Consider the following 13759-nt stretch of genomic DNA (forward strand, 5'->3'; position numbering starts at 1 on the left):
CATCAGTGAGTCGAACACTCCTGTGTCATTGCAAGGGAGCTGTGCTTTGTGGGTGATGCTGGTGGTAGAGGTGACCTCCTCCACTAGCTAACATTATAACAGACAGAAGCTTTAATTAAAGGTGCAACAGGACAAGTACAGGGTGCCTCAGGTACAATTTCATTATATTCTAATCAGAAGCATTGTTCTTTCCATTGTACATCCTCTTAAATAACTTTAGAACTACTTTGCAATGTCCCTTGTAGAAAGCATTGGAGAAGGTGACGGAGGAGAATTCAGTACTGCAAGAAAAAGTGTCCTCTCTGCAAAATGAAAACCAGACCCATTCTGGGAGGATCCAAAGTCTCCAGGATGAGTTGCTGAACGCTACAGAGAAGATGCAAAGGCTGGAAACAGAAAATATGGTAATTTTTCATGTGCCAATGCCAACAATATCGGTTCATCCAACTGAGAATTACCATATTTTTCGCTCCATTGGACGCATCTGATGATAAGACGCACCCAGGTTTTAGAGGAGGGAAAAAAGAAGAAATATATATTTTGAACTCCCCTAGGCCAGGCAGTGAGGGAGGTATTACAGGAGGGATAAAAAGCGGTAGTACCGCCTCGGAATGAAGATCTCATATAATAAGGACCCAGTATGTCCATTCATTACATGGACAGATCATTGATTCCAATTGAAACTATTCACTGTTGTTAGTGAAATGAGCACCACTTTGATGTACTTCTTACAATGGAACTCTTGTTGAACGGACACTAAAGTTATGCTTGTTTCACCAATACAAATGAATGGTTCTGTTCGGGGGTTCCATCACAATGATATTTTCTGCACATGGGACAGAAACTCAAGACAGAACCCCACAGCATGGTGAAAAATCACTCTATGAACGCTCCCTTACACATGCATAAATACATACATAGCTTTATACTTGCATGCATTGAAGAGTTTTACATTTACATACATTTTATATACCATAGATATAGTCACACACACTCACAACTATATACATACCTAAAGGCCTATTTACAAGCAAAGACAATCGTTCAATCATTTTGCATAAACTCCTAATGGACACTAATGTCCATTAGCAGCTTATGATCTTCATTTGCATATAAATGCATTCAGCTCCTTTGTTCTGCCACAGGGCTGCAAGCTGAATACAATGTAATCAGCGCTCCTGTGAAGAATACAGCACCATGGACAGCAAACTCCTCATGCAGTCTGTGTTATCTTCTCTTCTGCTGAGCAATTTATTTTATGCTCACCTAAAAATTATCATTTAGCTGAAAAGTGAAAGATGAAGCATTTACACACAACAATTATCGTTCAAACGATGGCTTTTGAGCAAATTTTCAGCAATAATCGTTGCATGTAAATGGCCCTTTACAATTCTGTTGGTCTGATTGCAGCCTCCTGAAGACAATTGAATCCAGAAATTAGTGGGGCGGCATTGCAGCACAATATGTATCATTTCTCTTCGGATTTGTGTTGTGACAGGAGCACAGCATTGTACATTTGATTGGTGGAGCAGTAGACTGACTACTGCGCCACAAGTCAGTGAAGCTCACTGGTTCTCCTCGCCATACAGCTGCCATCCTTGTCCACTCCATAGTAGGTGAGGAGAGCTGCCCATACATACAGCTGTTTGGTGGAGGCAGGGGAGCGGCAGCAGTTCCCACCAGTGCTCACCAATCAGCTGTACGTATGGGCGGCTCTCCTTCCCTGCTATGGATAGGACCCATCCGGCAGCTGTGTAATAAGGATGGAAGGAGAGTTGCCCGTATGTACAGCTGATTGGTGAGCGCTGGTGGGAACTGCTGCTGCTCCCCCGCCTCCACCAATCAGCTATAAATACGGGCGGCTCTCCCCCCCCCACCCCCCCTGCTATAGAGCAGACCGGGCAGGAGCTGTGTTAGCACACATCTGCCATCCGGGTCTGAATTTTGGCATGTTTGTTATATAAGACACACTGACTCCCTCCCCACCACCCACCACACTTTGAAGGGGAAAAAAGTGTGTCTTATAGAGCGAAAAATATGGTAATAAGAAGCCTTTTCATTAGAAGCCAATCATACACAGTCCTGCCGCTGGAACTCCTAGTGATCATCTGGATTCTGTGAAGCAACCTGGCAGCACCTCCACAGGTGAAAAAAAGCATTGCACAGTTTCCATTGCAATCAATAAGTTATCCGTGTAATGCATGTCAAGTCTTCCAGAGACTACACTAATTTGTTACTGTAACATAACTGGATTAAGTTAGTATAACAAGTAGGGGAAAACAGAGACTGGATTATGTAAGTGGAGTATATAATTCATAGATTTACCTGTAAATCAACTCCTACTGAGCTGAGTTACCACTGATCTTCATTTACAAGCATCACATGTCAGGAAACCCAAGACCATTCTACTGTTGGATTATTAAACAATTAACTAGATGTAGCCTTTACAATTACACCTGTCATCCTCTTTTTGTGAAGGGGGCAGCTCGGTGATAGTGGAGGGTGACCCAGTATTCTCTAGAACATTGCTTTTTTGGAAATTATTAGTTTGCAGACAACTAATTAGAAAATCCCTTTTCCTAACAGATTTAATGATGTTCATGAGTACAACATTGATTTTACCTCCTCAACAAATAAAATAATGTAATTAATTATTCTTTACATACTGAAGGAGCTGACAGTCCAAACCAAGAATCAGGAGGATGAAATCGAAAGGGTGAAAAGTACCATTCAGTCATTGAACGTTGACCTGCAAATGTAAGTGTCAATATAATGGAGACGCTCGTTTATATGGTTTTGGAAAAGTAATTTTGTGTGCAATGGAACTTTAAGAGTATTAGTGGGTGACCCAGAGTACTGGAGAAAGGAAGTAGCAGAAGCGGCATAATGATGGCGCTGTACGATTTAACTCTGCCTATACTACGTAGAAGGGGGAGCAACGACTTTGCTTTTACAAACTGCTACAGAGATGCATTGAAGTAAAGTTTGGCATTGATAGAGAAAGCGGTACGGAGAAGATTGTCCGGATAAACCTTCCGATCAGTTCATCCGGGCCACCCACTACTTGCATCTTCCATGTGAACGGTTCGAAGAGATGCTGTTATTTCCGTTAATAAGCAAGTTGAACTGAATGGGTCTCCCTTTAGCCTATGCCTACAACGAGAGTGGGTTCGTTCAACCCTGGGCCTGCCTCATATACTGGATGGCACTAGGAAATGTAATGTATAGATGCACATAGCTCCTCAAGGTTGGAGACCCATATAAGGATATGCCAGGCTAGAAACACATGTCAAGGTGCTCATACACATTAGACTAAAGTTGATGAAAATGGACAATTAAACCAAAATGATTGTTCGTCAGCTGAAATGTAACAATGTACAATCATTTTAGCCAACCAATGACAGACTGTCATCATCTAGACAAAAGTTGGCCACTTATGGAATTTTTGTTGAAGTGTTGGACAAAAGTTCTTTCGATCACGAATGATCTTTCTTTGAAAGATGTTCCTAAAAAAAATCATTCATCTATTACCTGGTGTCATTCAACATGTCTGGCCAATTTGAATACCCCTAACAGCCTATATAGACTGACATTTATAGCTGTGAGTGGATGATTGTTCCTTCAACAGTTGATCAACCATCACCCTACTTCTATCTAGTATGGCCACCTTTACACGAGACAGACTTGTATTGGCGCAGAGTGTTATGGCAGCAGTATGCAGTCCTAAGCTCTCACTCACAACCTGAAGGTTGCGAGTTCAATCCCCGCCTGGTTCAGGTAGCTGGCTCAAGGTTGACTCAGCCTTCCAATCTTTCCGAGGTTGATAAAATGAGTACCCAGCTTGCTGGGAGGTAATAAATAAATTACCTGAAAGTGCTGCGGAATAAGTTGGTGCTATACAAATAACAAATCCCTTCCCCTTTTCTCAGTTCACAATCTTCTCAATCCTTACAGGCAAAGGAGTCAAGAGGAAAAATTGCTCTCAGAAATGAAGGAGATGGAGCGATCAAAGGATAACCTGCTGGTAGAAAAGAATCACTTTGAGGTCAGAGCAAACAAACTAAAGATCCAAAGTATTTCACATTTGTACAACGTTTATATAGTCGCTCCTCATGATGAAGGTTTGAAGCGTGTAAGAATTAGAGTACATTTGCACTTCCGAAATCCACATCAGAAATCTGTGTGTTTAGCTATACTTTCCTTAGGTAGATTCCACACATGTTTTCTATTTGATGTGGAATCCACATCAAAAACATGAGATGTCTTTTTTGTGTGATCTGCAGTGCAGTTACAGTGCCCCATAGGGTGACCCCATACACAGGGCTTACACTGAGGAGCTGGGAGGGCAAGAAGCTGGCTTGTTACGACAGCACTTACCACGCTCCCTCCCGGAGGGACGCACACAGCCAAGGCCAGGGCAGCGCTGGGCCTCTTCTGGACACCCCCCGGCATGGGGATGCCCAAAAAACAGTAGGACAAGTGAAGGAGTTGTCACGGGTGATGCCACTATTCCAGCACCTACCGGCATGAACATCGGCGGGGAAATAACTAGGCCACAGACAGTAGTATAGTACCTCAGGTCCCCGGGAATGTTCAGGGCCTGGAAATCACTTTACTTGAAACTTCAGCAATACAAGGCACAAATGACAGGCTTGGAAAGTGTAGGAATTAGATAAGACAAAGTACCTCCTCATGGCAGATCCAGACTTCAGGCCGCCTGTGTGTGACTAAATAAAGACTCGTACCTCCGTACAGCAGAACTTAGACTTCAGGACGCTGGAGTGTGACCAATGGAAGTACAGTACCTCCACCTGGCGGTCCCAGACTTCAGGACGCGCGGGTGTGAAACAGTTAGGACGGAGTGCCTCTATACTAGGCCTTGGAATTAAACGCTCACTCGTTCGTTCGCTCGTTCACTCGCTCTTGCTCTCTCTGTGGGGGGCTCACTCCTTCTTCATAAATAGCAGGCACCCGGGAAATCTCTCCTCCTCTTCCATGCTTCACTACATGAGGGCTGAAGATGCCCCCACATAGCAGGACCTCCCAACTCCAGAAGACATGGAACTCTTTCCAGCTCTCAACCACTCACATTTATAGACTTTCTCATACCATGTGACAGGATAGAATTGATACATTTACAGACAGTCAGCTCACACTTTGCAGACATTAACCCATCATTTGCTGCAGCTGTGTAATACACAAAACAGAATGACGAGACAGTTTTGCACAGAGCATCTACATAAGACATACATGTATGACATTATGGAGGAGTCCAGGAAAGTATGTATTGGGCCACTACACAGTCTGTGATCATTGACCTATGCTGCCTGGCCAATAGAGAGGTCACTATTACTACTAGAACTACTATGAGGATCACTATGGGAAGCACTATTACTACTAGGGCCAACTATATAAGTCACATTTACTGCTAGGGCCACTATTGGGGACCCTATAATTCTTGGGACCACTATTATTACTGGGGTCACTATGAGGATCACTATTAATACTGGAGCCACTATGGGGGCACAATCACTAGTGAGCCCAATATGGGGGAAACCATTACTACTGCGGCTACTATTAGGGCTTGTTCACACTGGTGTAAACGCATTTTGGTCACTTTGCATGACTGAAAATCACTTATGCCCATGTTTTCAGCTGCCCCAACATGTGTTTGTGTGCAAAACTACACTGCGTATGTGCACAAACAGTAAGGAATGCAGATAGGCCTATTGAAATTGTACACAAATGCGCAGTAAATAGGCAAGTTTCCTGTATATTTGCCCTGGTCGATTTATTTCATTAGCCTTTTGCATTATACGCACCAAAATTGACCATGTTGGGTATTTTTTCACGTAATCGTACATCGAGTAAAAAAATGTGCTCATGTGAACAAACCCATTGAAATCAATGGATTCTATTCACTGCGTATTGTACATGTAATATGCTGCGCAGATACGCTCGTGTGAATATGAACCTTATTATACTGTCTTACAATTACAAATCGTCCCTTTTGAAGGCAACTATAGTTCTGTGTCCCTGTAGAAATGAGTTTGACACCCCCGTCTTGGAGTGCTCCTAATGGCAGCAGTTTTGACATAATGGAGACACTTGTGCGATGTGTGGCTTTATGTCAAGCTGGCACTCTAGATTAAAGTGGTACTCCAGTTTCATTCTATAATAGTCATCATTTTTTCGATCATGCAGTGTTTCAATGTGTATTATGTATATATTCGTCATGCTTTTCAAAATCTCTGCTTGCTGTTAGTAAATGGCAGCTTTAAGTAGATGACTTCAAGATCATCTCATGATGATCACACAGGTGCATGACTGGTTAATGGGATTTTCCATGACTAAAATATTGGCCTATCTTTGTTCAGTGTTTCTCAACTCCAGTCCTCGGGACCCCCCAACAGGTCATGTTTTCAGGATTTCCTCAGTATTGCACAGGTGATGTAATTATTGTCAGCGCCTCAGACATTGCCACAGGTGTTCTTACTATAGGAGATCCTGAAAACATGACCTGTTGGGGGGTCCTGAGGACTGGAGTTGAGAAACACTGGTATAGATCATATCAGAAGAGTAGAGGTACAACTTATAGCACCCCTGCTGATCAGTGATTGAAGGGTGCCGCAGAACTCCACCGAACACAGAATATCTTTTCATTGTTTACCAGGCACAGCTCCATATGTTCTGTAGTGGCTGTATCTGGTACTACAGCTTAGTCGCATTCACTCAGCTGATTAGCAGGGTTGCCTCAAGTCGCGCCTCTCCCCTTCTGATATTGATGACCTAGTTACTACACATTTATATGTTATATTTACAGAAACTGCAGATCCACATGAAGATCCTTGAAGAGCAAACAGAGAAACTGGAGTCAGAGCTGAGACTGTATGTGTATAACTGATATAGTTTTTTCTTTAATGTTCCTCATTTGTACCAATACTATAATAGCCAATATAGCCTGTATTATTCTGTACTACTCTTATACTACTATAAAGTTTTGGGAAGATTCTTTAATTTCCAACCTTATGGAGCATTAGGTCGCTTCCATAAGCATATTTGAGTCCACTTCCATTTTATGGTGCTATTACAGCAACTTTTCTCCCTTGCAAAACACAGGAAAACCTACTGATTGCAGCCAACACCTGGATTTCACAGTTCAATCACTGTGGGCCCATTGCACCAAAGTTTTAATCTGAGCTCAACAAGAGTTGATCTTAGATAAAGTAGAAAAATGTTGCACCAACAGGGTTAGCCTGTGATCTTGGTTCAAATCTAGGTTCGGTTTGATCTCCTGATTTTGGGAGTTCCAATTCGTTGATCTAAGTTCAACTAGCGAAATCCAAGATGGTGGATTCAGCTGGTAATATTTCTATTAGAACCTCCTTGAAATTACACCCACATTGGCTGCTTTTAGCAGCCTTGTTTTTACTATTGCTATGAATGCTGGGAAGATCAGTTGACTTCAGTTACCAATCACCATGTGTAATATATTTCTTCCAGGTGGAACCTTTGATCTCAGATCAAATAAACTTGATTTTGCTAATCAACACATTTTCCTTAAACCAAGTTCAACAGCTGATTGCAGTTGAACTAAACATGGATCAACAGCACGGTTGGCTCAACCCGCCCTACGACAAATGCATTTTCTCCGTCTACTTTCTGCAGATGAGAAATGCTGCTTTGTAATCGTCTCCCTAGTGACCTTTCTCATGGGTGGAATATTCCGCACTGCAAGTCGCAGTAAATTCTACACTAAAATCCACATGGCTCAGTGCGCAATGAAAGTGGCTTAAATCAGCTTGTGTATTTTGATGCAGAATTCCGCAGCGTCCTGGCAGAAATATTATGCTCTCGTGAAAGGTCCTTAATAGTATTTCAGTTAGCCAGGAATAGCCATGACAAAACTTGGCTCTTAATCACCCATGCATTCATCACTAGAACATTAGGGGTTGCACCAGCAGTGTTTGTTGATCCAGACTTAGCTAAACTGCCATCGGCTGTTGAACTTGCACCAACACTTTTTGATCTAAGATTTTCAAAACCAAGTTCACTTGATCTGCGATCAAAAGTTGAACCTAGAATTAATGTATCATGCACAGTGATTGGTAAGTGTAGTCAGATGATATTCCCAGCATTCATTGTGATTTTCCCAGCATTCATAGCGATAGTAAAAACATGACTGCTACCAAAATCAAATCTGGGTGCAATTTCACCACCCAGGAAAAGCCTATCAGACGATCAACCAGGCCCACCATCTTAAATTTCAGCTGCTAAACTAAAGTTCTTTTTACAGGGTATTGTTCAAAAAAATAGTTCAAACGAGCAAAAATGAACCAATCATTCAGTGTAAACGCAGTCAACCATAAATCGTTTGCTTTTCGTACATCGTTCATCCTGTGCCGGCAGAAAAATGATCGTTGGCTCGTTCAATAATATTGGTTTAAATAACCATTGTTCAGTTGTTCACATTGAGAACGACTGAATGATTTATTGTTTTGAACGAGACAACCATGTATCTGCTGTATAAACAGCCTGCTCAAGCCAACTCTGAAGTCGTTTGTTCGTTCAAACGATAAATCGGCAGGTCTAAATGGAACCCAAGTTCAACTAGTTTGATCTGACAGAATCGGTGGAACAAAATTGAACTTAGGTTTGAAGGTCACGGACTAAACCGCGTTGCTGCAAAGTTTTGCTATTTGATCTTTGATCAATTCTTGTTGCTCTCAGATCAAAACCTTGGAGCAACCGGCCTTAGAGCTCTACATTTCTAGCATTTTTAACACATCCATATGTGCTCTTCACACAGTATCTAAAGATAAAGATAGGCTCACACAAGTGTATGCGTTAAACGCGGTGTGTATACTGCAGCGTTTTACCCCTGTGGGAGCCGGCGATGAGCAGGCAGGCTATCACTGCACATGGCAGCGTATCTCACGCATGCTGTCAAGCGCAGTCTGAACCATTTGTTTCCCCCCCCCGCTCTGTCTCTCAGTGGCGTTGTGTATAAAGGCTGCACATACGCAACGTAATTGCATATGTACAGTGTTTATTACACGCCAATAGAGAACAATATGGCAGTACGCATGTAATAGACGGTAAAATGGGACATGCTGGGTTCATTTTTATGCACTTATTGTATGCAATATAAAAACGCTAGTGTGATCAATGTACTTTTATAGACTCCATTCAGCGTAATACGCGGTAAAATTTTGCTCATGTGAGCCCGCTCTGAAGATGATGGAATTACACAAAAAAAAGATATAAATTGAATTTCAATTTCAAATGGTAAATAAAATATATACAGATATGCCATCTAATACCGGGTATTCCTTCCCTTCTTTGGAGGAAGTGACTTCCAGCAAACATTTCGTAGAACTGTCTACCAATCTCTGACATCGACTGGGAGACCTCACCCCTAGTTAGAATTTTCCCAACTGTTGGATGTTGGAGGGGTTTCTTACTGTTCATTAGCAAAGGAAAGGACAGTAAAAATAATCAGTACTTGTGGGTTATCGGGCAGCACTTTTTATATTAATTTCACAAATGTTTCGCCAATACATATGCGTGAAAAAACACTATTTATTTCTTAAACTCTTTATTTCTCCAAAACATGAATATTTTCTAATATTATTCAGGTGACGTAAACGCGTCAATAGCCTACAAGATAGCGTCGATAGAACCTTAAAAAAGCAGTGACCGATAATAACCCACGAGTACCAAAAAGACATATTGGTATATATACACCCCTCCAATGGAGATTCTTTTTGTTAACCATTAAAAAGTATCACATCTACAAGATTACTTGGTTTCTCTTACTGAGAACAATCACATTTTGTTCTACTGGCTAACACGGTACCAAACTATTTTTATTTTTACCAAATTTGAGTGTAGTTCATGTATATATGTCCTTGTTCGGCTAGGTTCACACCGCATTTAGTGAATGGATCTGGGAAAGTATCCTGCACATGTGATGAACATAGTCATAGGTCTCCAGTTGAGAAAAGGAGCTCAAACAATTATCCTTTTGGCCTCCATTGGGGTCGTATACCATAACATATAGGGTTTTTTTTTGTTTTTTTACTGTGCTTTCTTTTATGCTTAGTCACTGTAAAGAAAATAATAAGTTAAAATGTGCAGTATACGTTTTTGCATTGTGGCCAATGCCTGATGTATGACACTGGTATATAACAGAGGTAAATCATGAGGACGGCTTATAGACAAAATACAATATGAACAGAGCCTAAAAGTGACTATAGACCTTAGATGTATATCGGCCAAACCATTAATTTTGGCAGGTCCAGCTGATCATCAAATGTGTATGGGGCTCCCCAACTCTCCTCTGACTGCAAATGTCGGGGAGATAATGGTGCAGCTGTTGGATTTTAACATGCCGACCCTTTCGTTCTCGGGAGATAAGCCCCTGCCTGAGGTGGCAGTGGCTTTCTCCCCTCTTTACATTTATCGTACATGTACGCTCATGTGAATTAAGTGTGTATGTGTATAAGGGTTTCGGACACGATGGCCTACAGCTATCTAACATGTAAAGCCATCATGTCCACAGCACCCACGGATTCTGTACGCGGATTTACTTCTATTAAGCTCATCCGCATGGAATCCGCAATTAAATGGAGCATGCTGCGATTTGTTTTCCGCACCAAATGGTCCACAAATCAAATCCGCATGCTTCCGTTGTAGGAGCCAATGCTTCCCTATGGGCACTTTGAATTTCGGATCTTCCATGCGGATTCCGCAAATAAAATCTGTCCGTTGACATTGGACCTAAGTCTGATCAGATATTTTCACTATCCTTCTATCCCTTGTAGGTACAGAGAAAAAGAGCTGCGGTTTTTGTCAGAGAGGGAAGAGTTGGAAAAATCCCTGGAGAAGTCAGTGGCTGAAAAGAATCAATTTCAGGTGGGTGTCAGATACGATTATAACTGCAGAGACCACCCAAACAAACTTCCCTTTGAAATCCTATGATGAAGAACCCCATGACAACTGCATGACATTTGGTAGGTAAGAGTCGGCTGTGAACCATAGCCGATCAGCTCTTCAGGTGCCTGCTGTCAGTGCCAAAACACGGGGGATGGAACAGAAGAAGTCGTCTCTGGCCTCTTTGTAGTAGACAATGCTGATAATTGCGGTTGCGGCTCCCATGAAAATCAATAAATCATGCCTACAATTACCAGCAGTGGCCACTACAGCGAAGTCGGAGCTACTTGCTTCAGCTCCCCACCCAGTGGCACACCCCAGCCAATCAACAATTACTTGACAATCAACAAGGATGACTTAGCCACAGGAACCTGTTTAACCCCACAGCCCAGATTACCAGGCCCAGCAGTCACACAAGTAGCTATGTACGAACATGATTTGTGTGGGGATGTTCAGATCTCTTACTTATTAGACCATGTGCACAGGTTAGAGACTGAAATCAAGGCAAAATGCTGCAAATAATGATATGGACTTTGCAGCCAATTTCATGCTATGCCCTCAAATCTGCACTCCTTTTTTAGTTTGGAGTTTATATGGGCGTATTTTTTCATCTGACAGAGTGAAGACCTGGCCAAGCAGAAGGTGATGGAGAACTTGACTTCTACTGCTAATCAGTGTAAAGAAGAGACTGTTAAGCTGAAAGCAGAACTTGAAGTAAGCATTATTCATGGGTTTGTTATATAGTATGTATGAGGTGGGTGGCATATAAATTTGTGGATATAGTACATGGTACATATCTAATAGAGTGTGTCTGTATTATTGGCAAGCTTGGCATCTTGGAAAGCGAATTTCAAAATGGCAAAAGCGTAAGTAGTAGTTACCTTCTAATAGGTGGTGCTTTCCATTTGCATATTTTCCAGAGAAGCATGCACGACCTTATAAGTCTTCTCTCACCTTCTAGTTGCTCTCTATAGGAAGAACCATACCCTTCCTGACGCATGCCTATAGGCTTTGCACCAAGCTAAGCCAGCAACCTATTGCACACTGATGAGAGGAAAATACCCCCCAAAACTGGTAGTGGTTTTCTCCATTTACTACGTATGACACATGTGCACTCCGCCGAGCCAAGCATGCATCTGTGTGTGGGTAGGACGTGTGAGATAGTTGTCAGTTGAACTAGTGTTCATCCAATACCTGTGTAATATGTATGGGTACTGTAACTTTGTGCTGTACATGCCTCTGAATTGGACTTCAAGGGTGTTGCTGACCTCCCATTGACGTCTCAAAAGGACTTGTCAACAGAAATATTCTGTATTTCATCCACTTTCCAATATATTATTGGGTATAATTTGTTCATACCTTCTAGGTATGTTTAAATGGTTATTATTTTTTTAAACAACCTGTGCCTATATGATAGCCAGTGTGATAAGCAGGAAAAGTTCAATTTACTTTGTTTACTTAAAAATGTTGGCTACTAGGGGGTTCACTGCTTCCAAACTTGTTGTCCACTGCCTGCTTTGAATTTGTAGAAATTAGAACAGGAATGGGGGAGAGGGATGAGTCACCATGCTCATTGATACCTATAGAAAGCAGAGAGGAGAGAGAGTCCCTGTGTTTTTAGCTACAGAACTCACCTCTCCACTGCTCATTTCTGCTACACATTATACCCTATGTAGTACTCCAGAGAATGTAGAATCTTGATGCACTTCCAAAATGTTTTCTGAATCCTGATCACATAGATGGGCTTGTAAATAAAAGTACAATTTTAGAAACCTCTCAAGATTAGTTCAATCGGTGCTAACTGTGATCTCCCATACAAGTTGCAGGCATGCGCACTGGAAAGAGAGAAGAAACAGAAAGAGACTCTAAAGCAATCACTGGATAAAGAGGTAAAGTTGGATCTGAGCACTGTCCATACGTAGTCATCCTGTGAAGACTAGATGTCACCACAGAAGATCAGTTAGATATGTCATAGACTAGTAATTATTAGGAAATTATAGCACCAGTGTTTCTGGTGGCCCATCACACACAGTAGCTTGATTACCACACAAGGTAAACACTGTTTGGCTCCTCCCACAGTAGTGACATCACCACAGGTCCTTCAGCCCATCAGATTTCTGTGGTGGAGGTAGGTCAGTGTGTTCTGTCAGGACTGCCGAGCCCTAACTGTGTTGTTCTTCTGTTGGTTAGGACCTTCAACGACGTCACCAGGGGGTTGAGTGATGACATCACCAGGGGTGGAGCATAAGAATCACACACACACACACACACACACACACACAGACACACATAGACAGACAGACAGACAAGTGGTCGTTAATAGTTTGATAACTTGTCCATATACACATCCATCCATATAAGACTTGTTCGGAACCCTTAAAAGTTTTGTTTGAGATTAGAAAAATGGTCTGTTCTTTTTCTGCAAAGAGCAGCCCTTAGTCTTTGCGCTATGATGTCTGATGTTGTAGCTTATCTTCCATTTAAGTGTCCCGAGTTGTGGTGCAGTACCAGTTGCATCCCATGGACAAGGAAGGTGCTATTTTTAAAAATTGGCTGATCCTGTTTTTCTAACCTCAAACAACTCTTTTAAGAAAACCCATCCCCACCAAAGCAGTAAATGGACTTGGAAATGACATAATCCAGTCTCTTAAAATGGAGCAATACTTGAGCTGGCCATACACATTAGACTAGTGCTGGGACTGGCTGACCATCTAATGTGTTAGTAATTCCACTGTTTTTAGCATTGTTGGACATTCCAAAGTACAGTATATACCTAATAACTTACAGTAGATGTGTCAATCAAATCATTGATGCCATTCAGATT

The 13759-nt window shown here is 41.9% G+C and overlaps 1 protein-coding gene across 2 annotated transcripts in view; it reads left to right on the forward strand.

Moving 5' to 3' along the window:
• The window catches only part of CALCOCO2 (calcium binding and coiled-coil domain 2), a 56526-nt gene that overhangs the window by 23617 nt on the left and 19150 nt on the right, over window positions 1–13759 (forward strand). For both annotated transcript variants that reach the window (XM_066588036.1, XM_066588037.1), the window contains exons 6-12: window positions 246–404; window positions 2672–2757; window positions 3955–4045; window positions 6824–6888; window positions 10827–10917; window positions 11554–11649; window positions 12756–12824. In XM_066588036.1, coding sequence (XP_066444133.1) covers window positions 246–404; window positions 2672–2757; window positions 3955–4045; window positions 6824–6888; window positions 10827–10917; window positions 11554–11649; window positions 12756–12824 — 657 coding nt within the window. The remainder of the gene's footprint in view (window positions 1–245; window positions 405–2671; window positions 2758–3954; window positions 4046–6823; window positions 6889–10826; window positions 10918–11553; window positions 11650–12755; window positions 12825–13759) is intronic.

Source organism: Eleutherodactylus coqui, chromosome 13, assembly GCF_035609145.1.
Source record: "Eleutherodactylus coqui strain aEleCoq1 chromosome 13, aEleCoq1.hap1, whole genome shotgun sequence".
Classification (NCBI taxonomy): domain Eukaryota; kingdom Metazoa; phylum Chordata; class Amphibia; order Anura; family Eleutherodactylidae; genus Eleutherodactylus; species Eleutherodactylus coqui.